Source organism: Tiliqua scincoides, chromosome 1, assembly GCF_035046505.1.
Source record: "Tiliqua scincoides isolate rTilSci1 chromosome 1, rTilSci1.hap2, whole genome shotgun sequence".
NCBI classification, from domain to species: Eukaryota; Metazoa; Chordata; class Lepidosauria; order Squamata; family Scincidae; genus Tiliqua; species Tiliqua scincoides.
Window position 1 is genome coordinate 151015488 of NC_089821.1, and position 19031 is coordinate 151034518.

The following is a 19031-nucleotide window of genomic DNA, read 5'->3' on the forward strand; positions in this document are numbered from 1 at the left end:
TCTAAAATATTAAAAATAATATTGAAATGAATGGGAACCCACCTGAAATTGGCTCGCGACCCGTCTAGTGGGTCCCGACCCACTTTGAGAAAAACTGTGTTAGTCAATTGCAACAATGTAGTGGTGTGACTTGTAAGACCTTAGAGATTTAAGAAAAATTGTTATGACCTACAGCAGTAGACTTCAGTTTGTCAAAAGCTGGGATGAACCTCACTTCCCAGCGTGCAAAACAAGACCCACCTTCAGTAGCCCAGTAGCAGAAGGGATGGGGGCAAGCAAGTAGCCATGGTTGCTTCTCTTAATGCTCAGAGGTGGCAAATAGCATGTACTAGTCTAGTGGTGTGTGGCCTCTTTCCTTCCAGACCAACAGGCAATTGGTATAGTAAGAGTGTGCACTCAATTTTAAAATGTGGGAGAAAGAGATGAGATAAAGGTGTGCCAAGGCAGGTGAACAGTGGGCTATAGTCTAGCTCACTTAGACTCCCTACCCCTGCCAGCTTATCAAAACCTTGTAGGCCTGGGTCTCAAAGCAAAATGGCAGTGGCAGCATTGCTATGACCCACTGAGGGGAGAGCATGACTGACTTGTGGGTCCTGACCTCACCTGTTGAAGACCACCATCCAAGAGCTCCATAAGATGCATGGGGTTCTCTTCAATAAGCCAAAAGCTACAGAGAAAGAATAATTCCAACAGTGGGCCCAAAAGGCACTGAAATGCTAGTAGGCAGTGACATTTCTATACAGATCTCAAATGTATACAAGGGAAGTACAGTAGAAAGGATCTTCCTAGTTTTGCTATATGAATGTGACAGCTGTATAGGATTTGTTGTGGCATAGATTTTTGCATACTAGAGCCAACTTCATTAGACACAGTACTTCAGTAGATTAGTACAGGATATGCTTATGATCCCACTGCTTGCATTCTTTGTGTGTGCCGGTATACACTGTGTGTGTGTGTCTGTGTGTGTGTATATGTATTAACAGTATTTATATACTGCTTTTAATGGAAAATTCACAAAACGGTTTAGAGAAAATATCACACTGTGTGTGTGTGTGCGCGCGCGCGCGTGTGTATAATCGCACACAGACATATATACAGTATAAGTTGACCGCCCAAGGGACTGGAGAAATTGGTCAACATAGGGAGGTGGTCAACGTACGGGTGGGGGGAAGGCTCTAGAAAATTAGGTCAACTTAAGGAGGTGGTCATTATAGAGAGGTGGTCAACTTTGGAGGCTCTACTGTATATATGTACACTGTGTGTGTAAAAACAAAACCACCTAGATGGACGCGTGTATGTACATATACACACCCATAAATATACTGTATATGTATGTCTGTGTGTGTATAAACAAAGTGACCCAGCTGGCTAGATGTAGGTTGACTCAGGAAAAGAGCAGAGTCGCATCGTTCACTATACAGCTCCAGAACCACCAACGGGTACCGCGCTAGCCTCTGGCACTCTATGGTGAGAAGGCCGCCCAGAGGTTGGGTTGGAAAATGGAGTCGAAAAGCAGTTCCGCCTCAGACCGGAAGCTGCGCGAGAAACTTCCGTTAGCACCATAGAGAGGCCGACGGACGGGCGGGGGAGTGATTTCACATCCGGCCTGGGTTGGTTGTTGTGTTTCTGAAGGAAGGGGGTCGCGGAGGAGAGGAGCCCGGGAGCGAAGCGCGAGAGACGGCGGCTGGCTCGGAGCTCTTCAGTCTGTCCCGTTGCTGCTCGAGGTGCGCCGCAGTGGAAGCAGGCCCGGGGCGGGGCCGCGCGAGGCCTATGAGGCGCCATCATTTCTTCCCCCGTTCGCTCCGCGGCGGGGTTGAGGGGAGCCGACGAGCAGCCCTGAGGCGGCCGTGGGGGGCGCGGGCGACCGGCGGGCCGCGACTAACGGCGTCTCCGCCCCCGTGGAGCTCGAGCTGCCGTGCGCGTCCCTTCCATCCGGGTACCCGGAGAGGCATACCTGTCCATTAGGGGCGTGGTGCATGCTGGGATCGCGCCGCTTTCACCTCGCCTCGCTCCCCCTCCTCTCGGTGGGGGCGGGGCCTTCGCGCGCTCGGAGGGAGCAAACAAAGCGCGTGAGTGGGCGGGGCCTGGCGCGAGGGGGTGTAGGAGAAGGGCCCCTCTCGTGCCTCAGGGCTGCCTGGCTGGGTGTCGCCTGCTGGGTTGGGGGGGCCCGTTGCTCTGCCTCCTTCAGCTCTGGGCTGTGGGGTGGTGGCAGCAGCTTCTTCCCTGTGAGGAGCTGGGGGGTTAGTTCAGTGGAAAGACTGCTGGGGGGGCTCAGAGTGCAGGACCTCCCCATGACGCACACACACTCCCTGCCTTGCTCTTACTCACACACACAAAAGCCCCCTCACATGAGACCAGACCGCCAACAAGGCACTGCAACGGCCAAGGCACACCATTGTTTTTTGACAGTTGACAAGGCACATCATGCTGCTTGTGGGGGGGCTCGCATCCCCCAGTGACCCCACTAATACGTGACCCTCCTCCAAACTCCGGCAGCACGCCAGTGTGCCACAGCACTGTGGCTGAAGACGGCTGCGTTAGACTCCTGCCTTCTCTTGCTGCTTATTCCTGCACTGAAAGTTGTGTCTGGTTTAAAGCTCTGTCTCATTTTTTTCCTCAGACTTCCAAAGTGGGTAGCACTAATTTAAAAATCAGTGTTAAAAAAGTTCAAAATTTTTGTTTAATTGTATGGCAAGAATTCAAAATTATGTGTATTCCCAATAAAGATAAAAGGTACAGTGATGCCTCGCAAGACAAAATTAATTCGTTCCGCAAGTCATTTCATATTGCGAAAATTTCGCCTTGCGAAGCACGATTTAAAAAAAAGCAAAAAAATTTGTCTTGCAAAGCATGGCCATAGAAAAATTCGTCTTTCGAGTCACCAAAAAAATTGCAAAACGCTTTCGTCTTGCGAGTTTTTCATTGCGCGAGGCATTCGTCTTGCGAGGCATCACTGTATATTGGAGTACTAGCCCAGGCACGTTCACTCAGGAGTACGTTTCAATGTGTTCAGTAGGAATGTACTCCCTGGTAAGTTGGCATAGAATTGCACAACCCTTGGGCATCGCTTGGGTAAGAGGATGTCCTCCCAATGTTGCATATACACAACAAGGACCAAATGTGTATATGTAGGCCAGGCGCAAATGGGTTAATACATAACTAGGAAAATTTATCTTAATTTGTCTGCTGCTGAGTCTGATGCACCTTTTGGGGAAGGTACTTTTAAAAAAGAGTTTCAAATGCAGCACCTAACCGTTTCTGCTGTTGGGAAGGTGCCCAAGAAATGCTCTTGGCTATATCCCTAGTGATTGATTGACATTCATAAAAATCTTGGAATGGAGAAAATGCATAACGAATGCATATCCCTTTTCCATAACGTAACATTCAAGGTTAATGAATGAAATTGAAGGGTAGTAGATTCTTGACAGAGGAGAGAAAATAGGATATAATTCTTTCACAGAATAAAGTATTTATGGAATTCTCTGGAAATAGTTTTTTCACAAAATACAGTATTTATGGAATTCTCTGTCTCAAGTTATAGTGATGGACACTGGCTTAGATGGCTTTAAAAGGGAGTTAGGCAGATCTGTGATCTGTAAGTAGCTTCATGGAGCCTCCACGTTTAGGGACCTTTGCCTACCTTTGAGTTCCAGTTGCTAGAGGTAAGTAGCAGGAGAAGGCCATAGTTGTCTTGTCTTGCTTGTGCACTTCTTGGAAGCTTGTGGCTGGACACTGTTCCTATATAACATGATCTGTGTGAATTGTAATACGACAGTGATGTAAGATAGTGTTTGATTTTCTTGTCCCTGAAGTAAACCAAAACCCTGCCTCATTGAGGACCCCTTAATAAGTTTATGATGAGCCCAAGAGTTGCTCTGAACACTGTTTGAAACAACTTGATGTAGGATATTAGTTATAAAGAAGCATTGATTATGTACCAAAAGGTAACTTTTGGCAGGTATAGTTCATCATGCAGAGTTGAAAAAGCTGTATTTCTATAAGAGAAACCAACTCACAACATGCTGCTATGCTGAAGTCAAGCAAATCATTTCCTCAGCATTGCCAGCTATATGTAAACTACTCTGAACTCTTTCAAGGAGGAGCAAGATAAAAGTATAGTAACAGTCCCTGGCCAAAGTATATTTAAATGCTTTCTTAGTTCATTAACCAAACTGCACTGGAACTAATGGCATATAATATCACAGATTGATGAGAAACCTGTTCTAAGATTGAGAGCTAAATTATACAAGTATATAAAGCAATACACAACCTACCTAGAAAACCCATCTGAAGAAGTTCTCTGGGTACGTACAGGTATAGGCTCACATTTTACATCATCTCTCACAGGTGAGGTTTGTGAGGTCACAATCTCATTTGACATCAGGATCCCATGAATTACTGTATAACAGGATCCAGTAGGAAGAGACATAGACCTGCCAGAGGGAAGTCTGTACTTAAACACAGCTCCCTTTGATTGTTGCAAATGGAGAGAGGAACATGATGAAATTTCTAAGGTGACTAGCAGCCTAGACTCCCACACTGAATCATAGAAAGAATATGCGTTTTAAAATCTAGGGAGATCAGGTGAATTGTCCTTTGACCTTAATGATTATATATGTTTTCGTTAGAGCCTAGAATATCTAGCATGATCCTGTTCTTGAGTTATCTTAGTTTTTCAGCCTTTTTACCGTATCTTTCTCATACGAGTTTGTGGAAAGAACAAAATGCTACATCAATCCTAAGCATTTGGTTTTGTTTACACTATGAACATCTATAAGAATTATGGTAAACTTAGAACTAAGTTGCAGTTACAACTATTAGCACACCTGCTTTTGGGAAATCATCTCTGGGAGGCTTTGTCAGGACTTTGTTTCTTCATAGTTGTCAGTTATTTCACAACTATAATAGTGCAGAATTTTGTTATGACCTGTAGTCTAGACCACAAGTGCATAACATACATTGCAGGACTATTGTTGACTCCTGAATTTGTTTTTTTAAACCAAGACCAACCTGGGACTTTCCAACATTGTTTGAAAACTATGTGGGACTTAATTAGCACTGTTTTTGTGTTTAGTGCTGGATTGTTTTAAAAATCAAAGTGTTGCATCAACAAGTGTATTTTTCTTACTGCAGGATGACATACAAACAACCTCATCAAGAATTTAAAAATGTTCATAATATGTTCAAGTGTTCAACAACAACAACATGTTCACCAACACTACATTTAATGTAAATGTACATAATGTAATGTAAATGTACATAAACACATTACATTTTTAAAAAAATGTTTATATAAGTCTTAGAATTAAATGCAGCCCCATATGTACTTTACATTGATTAAAGTGAAACTAAATGTAAGAAGTCTACTGCACTTCTAGTAGGTGTAGCAAAGAGACTGAGCTACAAATCAAAACTTTTGTGGTTTGATACAACTGCAATGCCACTGGCAGTGGGATATATGCTTTTGAATTGTGTCTGAGTATACTTGCAAATATTCCATTACAATAGCTTTCAAATTATTATTTGAATGTATTTTTAATATAATACTTAAACCACATTAATTTATGATTTTCCTAGTCAAATATTTCCATTAAACGCTTTTCACTATTGGAAATTTTTTTAAAAATATTTATACTGCATGTGAACCTAATATTGAAAACCTTTAGTTTTTGTTTATTAAAAGTAAGTAAATATGCTCAGTCCAGTCTCATTCAATTTCAGGCTCTGGAAAAATGTCAAGATTCAAATTTTTCTAGAAAACTCACATCACCATGTAAGATCTATCCCATTATGGAGATTAGCCAGTATTCTGAACCAAATGAAATTTCTGGGTATAGCAATGAGGGTTAGCCTTGTGTAGAACTTTATAACTTGAAAGTTATAAATGCACATATGATGGTGACCAAGTCCCTATCCAGAAAAAAAGTGTTGCACTGTCCATTTCACAAGATAGAACTGGTAGATCTCACCACTGCAGCCTGGATCAAGGAATATCCTAAGACTGTAAATCTGGGAGACTGGGAGGAAGAATTCATAAGAGATGCAAGCCACATCAACCTCTGCCAAAAATACAGTCAAAAATCAGACTGATGGGATATATAAAAATTGGTGGTAGAGCAGTACCTTGACTTTTTTCTTTTTCAGCTATTTTCAGTTATAAACACATTTCAAATTCCATCCACGTGCTTTTCTCTTTCGTCCAATTTCATCCAACCTTCCACAACATTTGTCACTGTTCTTATGTTTATTTTTCTTTCATTTCTGTTTATTTTGGTTTTGTGCTCATTTGCATTTGTTCTATAGTTAGTAATTGTTTTTGCCAACCAAAATAAATATGCAACCTAAATAAGTCTATGCTTTGACATTCATCCATTTTTTACTTTTGTCCATATTCTGGTCCCTAATCAGCTGAAAGTACAAGGTATTGCTGTATTCATTTCTGCCTTTAGTTGAAAGCAGCTGCTCATTCTATAAATTTGCCTGGAAACGGGATGTTGGTTGATAGCTGGCTGGTAGGTCTGCATCCAGAATAAACTTATAAAAAAATATAGTGTGGTCTAGACAGTTTTAGGGGATCCTGCCATCTGTAAATGAGATGTTAATTATCTAACTGAACAAAGGACTCAGTTTCACCTAAGTGGCTTTTACTATAAGGTAGGCATGTGTATGTGTTGCAAATATTTAACCTTTTATTTGGCAAGTGAAGCAAACTGATACACATAAATATGACAATGCTGCAGTGTTGAGCCTTCACTCTGGCTCTGTATTTGAAATGGCTCCTTTTATTGTATTTTATAATGGTAGCTGAAGCATTAGTTTGCCTTTTTCCTAATCATCATAAAAGGAAGTGGTTCTAATTTTATTTTTTATCCTGCATCTTATAAGCAGTACCTTCAACAGTTCCTTGTCAAATCCCTGGAATCTTCTGCTTGATTCTTACTCTCTTACCAGCCCTGCTCATACTAAAACCATGACTCTGTTGGGTGGATGATGCTTGAGGAAGGGAATGCAAGTTTCAGAGCAGGAGAATTGCCAAACTAGCTTAATTTCCAGCAGTCAGAACTGGATTTCTTTAAGTGCCTGCACAAATACTTAGATACAGCTTAGGAAGGTGCTATATAATTAGGTGATTTGTAGCTGCAGTAATAAGCATGCATACTTTAAGGAAGTTTAATTAAAATAAACTAGGCCTTGCTTACAGGTAGACAGGGTTAGGCGTCAGCTGAATGTCTTAACAACTATGCTTTGTATTTCAGGCTTAAGCTCAAAGGCGCAACCATGAAAGATCCAAGTCGCAGGAGTACTAGTCCAAACATTATCAATGAAGATGTGATAATGAACGGTCACTCTCATGAAGATGATAATCCATTTGCTGAGTACATGTGGATGGAAAATGAAGAAGAGTTCAACAGGCAGGTGGGTTTGTAGATGTAGTCAGTTTCATATCTGCATGGAAGGAATCCTGCTTATTTTATGTTAAGCCAGTTCTCAAGATTAATTGAGGAGGTTAATTTTGCTTAAGCAAAAAACCTCATTCATTTTCTTGACCCCCCTCCCATGTTACCTTGCAGTTACATCCCTGATCATCATCTGCCTCTTTTTTCTAAGTGCAATCTGGTATTTCCTCTGAATTATAATAGTAAGAATGCTGCATAGATTATATACCTGTGTATTTAAATTAGCATAATCATGTATGATTGAAAAATTTCCAGGATTGTGTCATTTTTAGCCTATTAACCACTTTTTGTCCTACTGTAATACTGCAGTACTTCACTGTTCAATAAAATATGGTACTTAAGGCAAAGACATATATGCACACAAGTGTTATCAGGATATTGCCTCAAGTAAGATTACCACCACCTATTCTGACAAGGCTCATGTGCTACAAAAACTTAATTGGGGCTGTTATAGGCCCATTTGAGATGGGAGCCTATAACTAAACCATTGGAAGTTGGAGATGGAAGTTGTATAACTAAACCATGGAAAGAGAACTCAGAGCACCATAGAGACTCGCCTATAAGTCGATCCCATAGATAAGTCAAGGGCAGGTTTTGAGCCAACAATCATGGAATTTTCTGTGACCCTCGGATAAGTCGGGTTAAACTTAGGGGGGTGTCTGACTATAGTTTCGTCTGATTTTACTCGAGGCCAGATCCTGAAAAATAACCCACTACTAATTGTTACCTAAAAACTGTAGTCTCTAATTTATTAAAAACATAGTAAAAGATCATAAGATATATTTTTATTCTTTAAATTCTGGTCTTCATCACCTTTTTGTAAGCACTATCAGAGTAGTGCACTGTAAACTACGTACCAGTAAAACAGTGGCTCCCAACCTGGTATTCATGTACTCCCAGGGACACTCAACAGGACCTTTAGTGGTACTTGAAAAAGAATGGATTAATGGTAGAAATAGGCAGGTCGTGCTCCAGAATGCCTTGCAAAACAGGAATGCCTTGCAAGGACGAGCAAGGCTGGAAGGGAGGTAGCTAGCTGGCTGTGAAAGCCCCATCAGTAGCTAGTTTTTGGTCATCAATTCATGTATGAACCAGTGATTGAAAACCAGCACAGTAAAAAAGCTGAAACATAATATGGAAAGTGAACAATCACCCAGAATTTCTCAGCACACTGCTGGTGCAAAACAGTGCAAAGGCAGAGTCTTCAGTTCTTCAAACAGATAAAAAGAAAAAAAAAATGTGATAAATACTTGAAGTCTGGGCTTTCATATAGAGGAGATGAGGGCTTGTATTATTTTGCTAATATGAAGGGTACAATTTATGGAAACGGGCTGCCAAGGGATATGCAAGTTAAAAAGGTTGGGAACCACTGCAACAGAACCATGAATCAAATCCACCTTTAAGGGGTCTGGTGTGTTAAGCCAGAAGCTCTGCTTACAACATACAATCCATAACACATAACCGGGAGTGTGCAATTCAATTCACAGCAGAGAGATGCAGCTGCATATATTTGCAACCCTTTTTACTCAGAAGTAGACCTGCTTTCCATGGGTGTTGCTCTTAAGTAATGGCGCACTGAATTGTAGCCTGCTTCAAATGGAAAGGAGGATTCCCATCCTGGTGTTTCAAAAAACAGACTTGCTTTGCAAGCATTTGCAAAGCAGAACCAGGCTGCAGCAGAAGGAAGGAGAATAAAAGGTTAACTTTGGCTGGACCATTGCTGTAGAAACAGATTACTTCTAAGGAGTTGTGCCTGCCTGCTGCTTGAGAAACTTGGTGCCTGTCTGTCTGCGGTTTGAGAAAGGAAACTTTTCAGAGTTGAAAGGCTCTGCCCTCTGATTGACCCGGGGATAAGGCAAAGTGATAATTTGAGCTTGATTACTTGGAAAAAATTTCACGTACTATAGGCCAGAATCTACGGTAGTTAAATTAAAGCCACTTTTGGTATCGGCAGATTGCAGAAGACCTGTGTATGCAGAGGAGATAGTGGTCTGCACAGGTTCTTCCCAATCGTCAGTCTGTTTCTCCATGATCGTGTTAATTTTGGGGCAAAAGTGGTTTGTGTTTTAGTAAGGATGTCACCTTTGTTTTATCATGTGTGCTGGGTACCCAGCTAGGATTATGTGCCTGGATGACACTGCCTCAGTATCCTGAGTTTGCATCAGCTAGTTTTTCCTCTTAGAAGTGTACAGTATAAAAGGGGACCTGAAATGCTATTTGTCATGCATTGGTGTCACATGTGGGCAGCTGCAGATTGGCTACATGCAGTGGCGTCACTAGGGGGTGCAGGTGATGCACACTGGGGGGGTGACACGTTAAAATTGCGGTGGTTAGGAGTACCACCTGAGTACTGCCGGAGTCCCTGAGGCAGTTCATGGCTGAACACGGTCACGTTCTGGCAACTCCTGCGACGCCTCTGGAACCAACTATATTGGCCTCTGCCTTTCCATTGGACAATTTAGTGATGTGGAGAGGGGGGATTTGCTGCATGGGAAACAGTCTATCCTCCATATCTACTTGACCCAGGCTTTGCGCTCTGGAGAGGACATTCTGTTCCAGAACCACCATTCAGCGCGCGATACCATAGTCTTCTGAGACTGAAGGATGCCTATATATTTTATAGGAGTAGTACTGTCATGTCGTATACCGTTGGATGCGGAATTTCCAGCGGAATGTAAGCCAAAAAACCAGAGTGAAATATCTCCTTTCTATCAAAAGTTATGGCCAAAAAACAGGAGAACAAAAAAATGCATGGAGCCCTATGGAAAGTGAAACCGAGATGTATCGCACATTTACTCATGAGTAGGCGACTTTGTCTTAGTCCATCAGAAAGGGCAGAACAAGAGGAATCCAACAACACCAGAATGGTCCTGATCCAATGAATGCAGCCTGAGAAGGAAGTCCCTCCCTCCAAGCAGACAAATATATTGAGCCCTATGGAAAGCAAAACTAAACCTCACAGTCACGTTTACTCGTGAGTAAGCAACCGTGCCTTGGCTGGTGGTCAGGCCAGGCAAAGAGAAATGTGAAGCCAGCAGAATGGTCCTGATCCGATGGAACTGGAGCTCAACAAATGCTTCTGAAGGCAGCCCCCCCCCCAGTAAAACGGATCAGAACAGAGGGTTCAGCTGATAAGCCAGGTGAATCCTGACAACGATCTGGTTTAAACAGAAGTTCTTAAATTCAACTGGGCACTGGGTAGGGCTGAAAACCTTACTGATTTTACAGAGGAAATTCACTTGTTGGAACAGGGCTGTCTTCTGCTTACTTAATTATTTATTTTACTTTAATTATTTATACTTATTTATTTTAATTTGCCTGATGATGTCACTTCCACCATGACATAACTTCTGGTGGGTCTTGGACAGATTGTCATTCTAAAAAGTGGGTCCCAGTGCTAAAAGTTTGAGAACTGCTGCAATAAGGTATTAGTAAGTTGACACCCTGGGAGGGGGGTGTGACACCACTAATAATAATAATAATAATAATAATAGTGACCAAAATCACTAAAATCACAATTTGGAAGAATAATACCATCATGTGTAATCAATGCATAATTTCATGCAGAATGTGTTCTTTCTTCTATCAAAAGGTACAGCCAAAAAACCAGTGGGGGCAGAGTGATGGTACATCACCACGCCCACCACCTGGGTTGTTGCCCTGTCCACTGCATGGGGGGTGACACACTGGCAACCCTAGTGACGCCACTGGCTACATGCAAGCTTGCCTACAAGAGAGACGTGTCCAGTAAAAGGAGGTGCTATTACTGTTTGGAAAGATGTAGGAATGCTGTATTGAATTTTGTTTAATTGAGGGAATTGTTGCTTATTCGTAGCTAATAAATCCTAGCTTCTATCTTTCTCCAATTGCCCTGTTCCTTGTTTCCATATCCCAAAAAAATCCTTGCCATTCTGACAATGCATATTTTACCAAGATGAGAATACCATAAAGTAGGTTGATTAGGGAGACAGGCCAGGGACAGACTGCATTTGCTCCCAGTGTGGAAGGGATTGTCACTTACGCATTCGCCTTTTCAGCCACACTAGACGCTGTTCCAGAACCACCATTCAGAGCGAGATACCATAGTCTTTCGAGACTGAAGGTTGCCAACAGGAGGTTGATTAGTACTGTAATAATTATAGCCCTTTCTGTAGCTGATCCCTGTGCAAGTGCTTCAATGATGTTTTTTCCCCTTCAATTATAGATTGAAGAGGAATTGTGGGAAGAAGAATTTATAGAACGTTGCTTCCAAGAAATGCTGGAGGAGGAGGAAGAGCACGAATGGTTTATTCCAGCCAGAGATCTCCCACAAACGATGGATCAAATTCAGGACCAGTTAAATGATCTTGTTATCAGTGACAGTTCACCACTGGAAGATCTGGTGGTAAGTGTCTGGTTGTAAATGCTGAACTTATTTAGCTAAACACCTTTCTCCAAACATTGTCTGTGTTCTTTCTAAGTCTTTAAAAGAGGAGCTGTGCAAGCCAAAGCATGGCCTCCCTTGCTTTGTTCCTGGAAAGTCTAGCAAAATATTGCTGCACAGATGTAGCTGGAGATGGTCCTTTGCATTGGAATGATAAAACACAATCCTATGTAAATGTTCTGACAAGTTGCAAATATAATTGCAGCTTTTAAAAGAAATATGGTCAGGAAATACTCTAGGAGCGCAGTGTATAAATTCTCCAGTTGCGTGCGTGTGTGTGTATGTATGTATGTATAGATAGGTAAGCACAACTCACCTCCAGTCAGGATACAGTACACAAGGATCGATAGATAGACACAAGGATCGATAGATAGATAGACACAAGGATCGATTGATCAAGCGATCGATCCTTGTATCTATCGATCGATCCTTGTGTCTATCTATCTATCGATCGATCCTTGTGTCTATCTATCGATCCTTGTGTACTGTATCCTGACTGGAGGTGAGTTGTGCCCATCCATCCATCCATCCATCCATCCATCCATCCATCCATCCATCCATCCATCCATCCATGTGTATTGTATCCTGACTGGAGGTGAGTTGTGCCAATGGCATTGCCACTGTCTTTCTCTTTTGTTGGCTTGTTCGGATTTGAATCTGTAAAACGGCCTAAGATAGAGAAAAGGTGACCTGATGCAAAAGACCAAGTATATTTGGCTGCATTTCAAGCTGCACATAGCAAAATTTGATTTCTATGCAGTTCTTAAAGCTTCAGGAACTCTGTCCTCCTTTGAATGTTGTCATCCTAGAGACAAAATAAGGAAGATAGATATGTATGACTAGTTAAATTTAAATGTAGGTCCTGTATTGCAGATTAGAATTAAGGGTGGATCTAAAAAGGCTGGAGACGACTAGTAGATGTGCTAAAAACTCTTATTTTTGCATAATCTTTCTGAGGGTCATGAGAAGAGGCAAAGATATGTACAGATTAAAGCCTTACTTCTTGACTCTTCCTAGAAATTCTGTTCACCCCCTTCCTGCCTCCTAGTTAGTATTAAAGTTAAAAAAAAAAAAAGTCAAAAGCTTCTCAAGGTGTTCACTTCTGCATTTACATACTGCAGTTATGGAATCTAACACAGTTCTACCAAATCTTACCTATATTGTAAAATTACTGTGCACAGGACTGTTTCAGAGCAATAACTTGGGATGTGTCACTGCAAGTGCAAACAGGGTTTTAACAGCATGCAACATAAAATGAGAGAAAAGATGGAGCAGTTCTTGATGTCCTGATGTGACCCATAACTGAAGTCTTTGAATCCTCTTGTCCAGGGATGGGTGGTGGATAATGAAATACCTCTTCTAAGATAGTGTCTGTTGTCCATAGTTCTTGTAAGGTCTTTTAAAAATGTTCTTAAGTCTTCACAAGGTAATGAAAAATGTCTGTCAGTCTGAGTTGACTAAATGTTGACTCCCTAATTTAAACTTTGCAAATTTGCGAAGATAATCTACATGTGATTATAAGGTACTAATAATTATTTTGAATGTAGTGACACTTTTCTTTTCAAGCAGCCTTATTTTGGTGTTTCTGTAATGCTTTACATTTGCCTTGTTATGGGTGCATGTGTGTATGTGCAAACACAAACACCTCACAGTGCAAAAAAATTACAGACTGTCTTAGACATGCTTACTTTTAGTCAGGAGTCTTAGGCCTGACCTGGGACAATACTTGGATGCAATGAGTGAGCTCCCCTGAGGGCTGGTAATTATACCATATATTTGCATTGGGTCATTCAGTCTCTCTCAGTACACATGCGCAGCAGAACAAGACAAGAAGACTTCCTGTTGACAAGAAGACTGATTGAAAAGAGGTATTCCCAACAACCTCACAGGGGTGTTTGTTTAATATGAGATGCAAAGGTTCTCTCAGTCTCAAATCACCCTAGTGTGCCCAGCTCACAGGTCAGGAATTAATGAAGGTACATGCTCTGCATGTAGCTGCTTCAGAATTTCTACAGAAATGTACAGGTTTAGACTAATTATTCCCATGGATTCCTTTCTAAGCACTCATGGCAAAAAATACACTATAGCCAATCAATTTTAAAAACAAAGTTTCTTTGCTCCAGTAATTTAAAAACAGCCTTGCTAACCTTTGTGATGTAAGATAAGAGTCATTAAGAGGATGATCCATCAATCAGTTGTCCTCCAAGAGCTTACAAAGGCGCTTCACTCAGCCGCTCCCTTCACCAATGCAAAATGATCACCTTTCTTTCACTTGCTCAGCGGGAAGGAAGGGGTCTGCTGGAGAGAGAAGGATTGATGGTTTGTCAGCCAGCTGCCCTCTCTCTCTCTCATTAAGGAGACTATTAAAGGACTGTTAAGTTTTTTAAGCTGATTTTAAAGGGGTGCATTTTTCCCCTTCTCCGGGGATCAGCACATTCCTTCTCATTTGCAGTGGCCATTTGTATTGAGTCAAATCCGTGTATAAAAAAAATCTGTGTATAAATAGGCTGGACCTGTATATATAATTCTGTAGCTGCAAAATCTCAAAGTTCCAGCTATTAACAAACACATTTAAACAAAGACCTGTGTAAGACTGGAAAACTTGCATCATCTTAGATGAATTTTAAGTACTTGTTTTTCCTTCAAGCAATGTCAGACTGAAGTTTTTCAGGTGGAAAATTATTAAAAACATGGTCTTGGCTCTCTAATGCATTTGAGTAAAACTAGCTCTGCTTAAAAGAAGCCATAAAACAAAATATAAACTGTCACGTTGATGCATTTACTATTCCAGGATTTGTTGTCAAGGGCAGAACCAAGAACAGTGGTTAAAATCTTCAGCTGTTCAATATGAATTAGCTAATAAAGTAACAAAGCTTGGTAACGAAGTAGCTAACAAAGTTTGCAAGCTTGGCTTTTCTGTTGTCACTGTGTTGCAAATCATAGTCCTGGCTCTTAGATATAACAGACTTGTACCAAGTTGATAAACCATTTGTAAGTGGCTCTAGCTAAATACTGTTCTGGAAGATGAGAGACCACTGGTCTTACTACATTTTCATGAAGAGGAGACTATTCATAGCCCTCAGCATCCAAGAGTCCTCCAAACTCTGCATTTAAAAGCTGAGAATTGTGCAGTTGGGTTTCACTTTTGTTTGGGAAGCTTGTATTTCAGTTTAAACATTAGGGTCTGGGGTTGCAATCTTATCCACACTTACCTGGGAGTAAGCCCCAATGACTATCATGGGACTTACTTCTGAGTAGACACGCATAGAATTGGAACCTAATTCTCTTGTATTGTGAAGCTTGCCTTAGTGACTAGATTGCTACTTTTATGTAATTTTTTTCTGCTATTTAGAACTCTTGTTAAATCATATACAGATGTGTAGAAGATTTTTGTTTCATTTTGTTTGTGTCTTTCTTTCCTCCAGGTCAAGAGTAATCTGAATCCAAATGCAAAGGAATTTGTTCCTGGGGTGAAGTACTAAATATATGAGTAGACTGGGCCCTCTTTTGGTGGATGTAGCACAATTTCCACACTGTGAAGCCAGTATTAGAAGATTTAATTGTTAAAACGCTCTCTCTTCTTGTCACTGTGTTACACTTACGCATTGCCAAAGTTTTGTTAGTCTTGCATGCTTAATAAAAGTGCTGAGACTGTTATTAAGTCAACTGCTGTCAGAGGTTAATGAAATGAAAATACAATTGGATCCAGGCTTTTGTTGTAAAGGAAACAGTGAGGTAAGAAGCACCAGTCAAGTTGAGAAAAGTACCAAGTTTCTGAGAAACTCTTGCAATTCTATTTTTAGAAGGATTCAGACTTTGACAAAGAGTGGTCTGTTTTAACGAAAACTTAAAGAGTTGGTGTTGATATGCACCTAATAATGCCTTAATGTGCAAATAAAAGCAAGGTTATCTGATTATGCAGATTAGATGAATTTCAGTTCTGCTACTAACTATTCTCATTAAGCAAAACTTCATACTCTTCTTTTTGAGAAAAGTATGAATAATGTATTATACCTAAACGGCTTTAACAGACCTGTACAAAGTCCTTTATCTTGGCTATGGATCTGGTGGAGAAACAAAAAATGACCGGCAGATAAAATTGTACTTAGAGCAAGTTATCATGTTGGAATGTCTGTTCCACTTCTGAATTTATATTTAAGGTGATGTGAGGTTGTACATCACAATTTCTTCCAGAAATCCAGAAACATGGCACTGCCTAAAACAAAACAAAACAAGAAAATGAAAATCTGCAACCATAAAAGTTGGGTTAACCTGTAAAACTTTAACATTAGTGATTTGAGTGGTGCTTTTCCCTTGCTTTGTTTAATCATCACTACACAATAGTCTACAGCACAACTTTTTTTTTAAAATACAACTAGAAAAGTTTTGGCTTCTTAAAACTTCATATTTGGGTGGCTTCAGCTGCCGTATGTGTTCAGTGTGAATAGTGTTTAAGTTGAAAATATTGTAAAAAAATTATATTTTTTCAAAAATATTTAAAAAAATAAATAATAGTAGAAATGACTTTCTGATGATCTCCTGAATATTTCTCTTATTCAGAACTTGTTGTGTGCCTTAGTGGGGAGAAGGTAATGAATTTGACTAAAAAGGATAAAATGAAGGCCAGTAGCATCCACTGAAGCAAATAAGGAGAGTAGTGGGCTTAAGTAGATACTGGTAGGGGTTGCACTAAAAGCAAGCAAATTAAAAATAGTTTCTTTGACATTTTTATCTATTTGTAAATTTTATCTTTAGAAAGAAATCTTATCTTTTCTTCAAACACTGACAATTCTACACTCGGTTACATACAAGTAAACCCTAATCAAGTCATTGGCATGTGTCTATGTTACTAGGTATGGCATAGCAAAAATAAGTTTTCCAGTAAAGATTTGATGTTGGTTCCCCTTCAGAGTCACCCTGAATTCCAATTATATACTTCTAACTCTAGAAAAATATAATTAAGGGTTCAATCCTAACCAACTTCCCAGCATTGGCATAGCTGTGCCAGTGGGGTGAGTGCTGCATCTTGCAGTTGGGGGGCAGTCACGGAGGCCTCCTCAAGGTAAGGCAATGTTTGTTCCCTTACCTTGGAGTTGCATTGCCCTTACCTCTGTGCTGGAAAGTTGGTTAGGATTGCTCCCTAAGTTGAATAGGTGGTATTGGCTGACTAGTTGTAGACAGATGGTGCAGCATAGTGGTGAAGAGTTGGGATTTTGTCTCAGTTATGAACTCAGTAGGGTTCATAGTTTTTGATAAGCAGGCTCAGCCCCCATCTGTAATATGGGGATTATACTACTAATCTTACAGAGTTGTTAGAAGGATAACATCAAAATAGAACACCCAATGCATTTTGTGCAGTCAGAAATGCTATAGAAATGTTTGTTGTTGTTGTTAATTAGCAGCCATCACTTGAGTTTAAAATAAAGACGCTCTTTAAAGAAGCTATCATTAAAAGCTGAAAAGAATAAAGGAAGGTTAGTTAGTTAATATGTAAATACTGGGCACTTGGCACTGCAGTAGGCCAGGCTGCCACATAACTTGCATTTCTCAACTCTGCTGTTTCAGCATGCATGTAGTTGATCCTGTTTATTAGCCTTCTGAATTGTTGTTTCCATTTTCACTGTCATTTTACAAAATGTAGCTTAATTTTGTAAACTGCAAGCTACATAAAGCTGCTTAATGAGGGAATTTGGGGGATAACATCAGTAAAGCCTTGGAATTCTGTGTCTAGCAAGGTGTATTTCTGTACTGTCCAACAGCAAAATAACCTGTAGTGAGGTAAAATGTAGGCATTTAGAAAAATGATTGATGACAGCTGAACGACTGATGACAGCTAGTTGATTTGTGTAGCTTTCATAGCAACATATTTATTTGTTGGATTTGTACCCAACTCTATTCTGTTGGCTCAGAACAGCTTACAGTGTTTTCCTTTTCCTATCTAATAATCCTGTCCCATGGGACTCATGGTCTAAAAAAAAAGATTGGGGGGAATAAATGTGGCAAAATGAAATCAAAATGACATTTTGAACAAAATAAATTAAAAAGAGCTCATTCCTAGGTAAGATGTAATCTCTATGCTGTATGCAGGAAATAATCAGATGTCTGCTCACAGGAACCTGGAAAGCTCCAGCTTTGCCTCCTCCTCCTCTAGTAGCAGCACTGGCTATCATGGAGACTGGCAGCCAGTGGAGTATGCTGGGTGGGGACAGAGCTCAGTCCTAGATGAGATGAGATTGCTAGGCTCCGTCCAGGGGGCAAGTAGATATCAGCTCATAGGACCTAGAAAGTTCATTGTCATCTCATTGTTTAGGGTCTTGATTAGCTTGCATCATTGGCAGCATTTTCTTGATCATTAGCATTTATATAACATTTGGAGTGTCCTCAACTCTCCGCATAACTGGTATCAGAAAGAGTTTAGAGTCTTGGGAAATCTATATTTGATTTTTTTTTAAAATGTTCCTTATGATTGTGAAATAAGCTTGGAGGCACACCTGAAGAATGTCCTCCATTTGTGACATCATTTCTTACTTTGTTCTTTCTTTTTTCACATTTTTAACTGCCATTGCTCCAAGGAAATCAGGATGGTGTACATGATTCTGCCTCTCCTTTTGTCCTTGCAACAACCCTATGAGATGAGGATGAGAGACAGTGTCTTCCCAAGGTTACTCAGGAAGCTTCATGGTTGAGCAGGGATTTGAACCTGGCTCTTCCAGGTCTAAGTCCAACTCCTGAACCACTCCATTATTACTAAAAGATTACGTGGATGACTTAAATATGAATTATACGCACAGGACAAATTCTATAAAACCAAATATAAAACAACTAGATTTGACTGCATAATTTTGACTGTAAAATTTTATTGGAGAAAAATACATACAACCTTAATAATAGTCTCTCAGCATTAAACCATAGCATTAATATACACTTTTCTGTTAAGCCCTTACTGGATATCAGAAATTCAGGTGAAAATGCTGCTTGTGAACAAGTAACACTTTGGATTATAGGAGGGCTCTGGCTGACCATCTTTGAACTCATGGTTTTGGAGGAGAAAGTAAAAAGAAGCTTTGGTCAGTTGCACGCATTCTCTCTTATACCTGAGTCTTTGATCTTGTTTTCCGGAGTCTCTACCTGGACATTATTTAAATCATGTC

At 40.5% G+C, this 19031-nt stretch overlaps 1 protein-coding gene across 1 annotated transcript; it reads left to right on the forward strand.

Moving 5' to 3' along the window:
- Window positions 1–1595: 1595 nt before the first annotated feature.
- Window positions 1596–16404, forward strand: PAIP2 (poly(A) binding protein interacting protein 2). Its single transcript, XM_066611272.1, has 4 exons — window positions 1596–1724; window positions 7257–7416; window positions 11662–11841; window positions 15306–16404. Exons 2-4 carry the CDS (start codon window positions 7279–7281, stop codon window positions 15360–15362), a joined length of 375 nt encoding a protein of 124 aa, XP_066467369.1. The 5' UTR covers window positions 1596–1724; window positions 7257–7278; the 3' UTR covers window positions 15363–16404.
- The last annotated feature ends 2627 nt before the right edge of the window (window positions 16405–19031 follow it).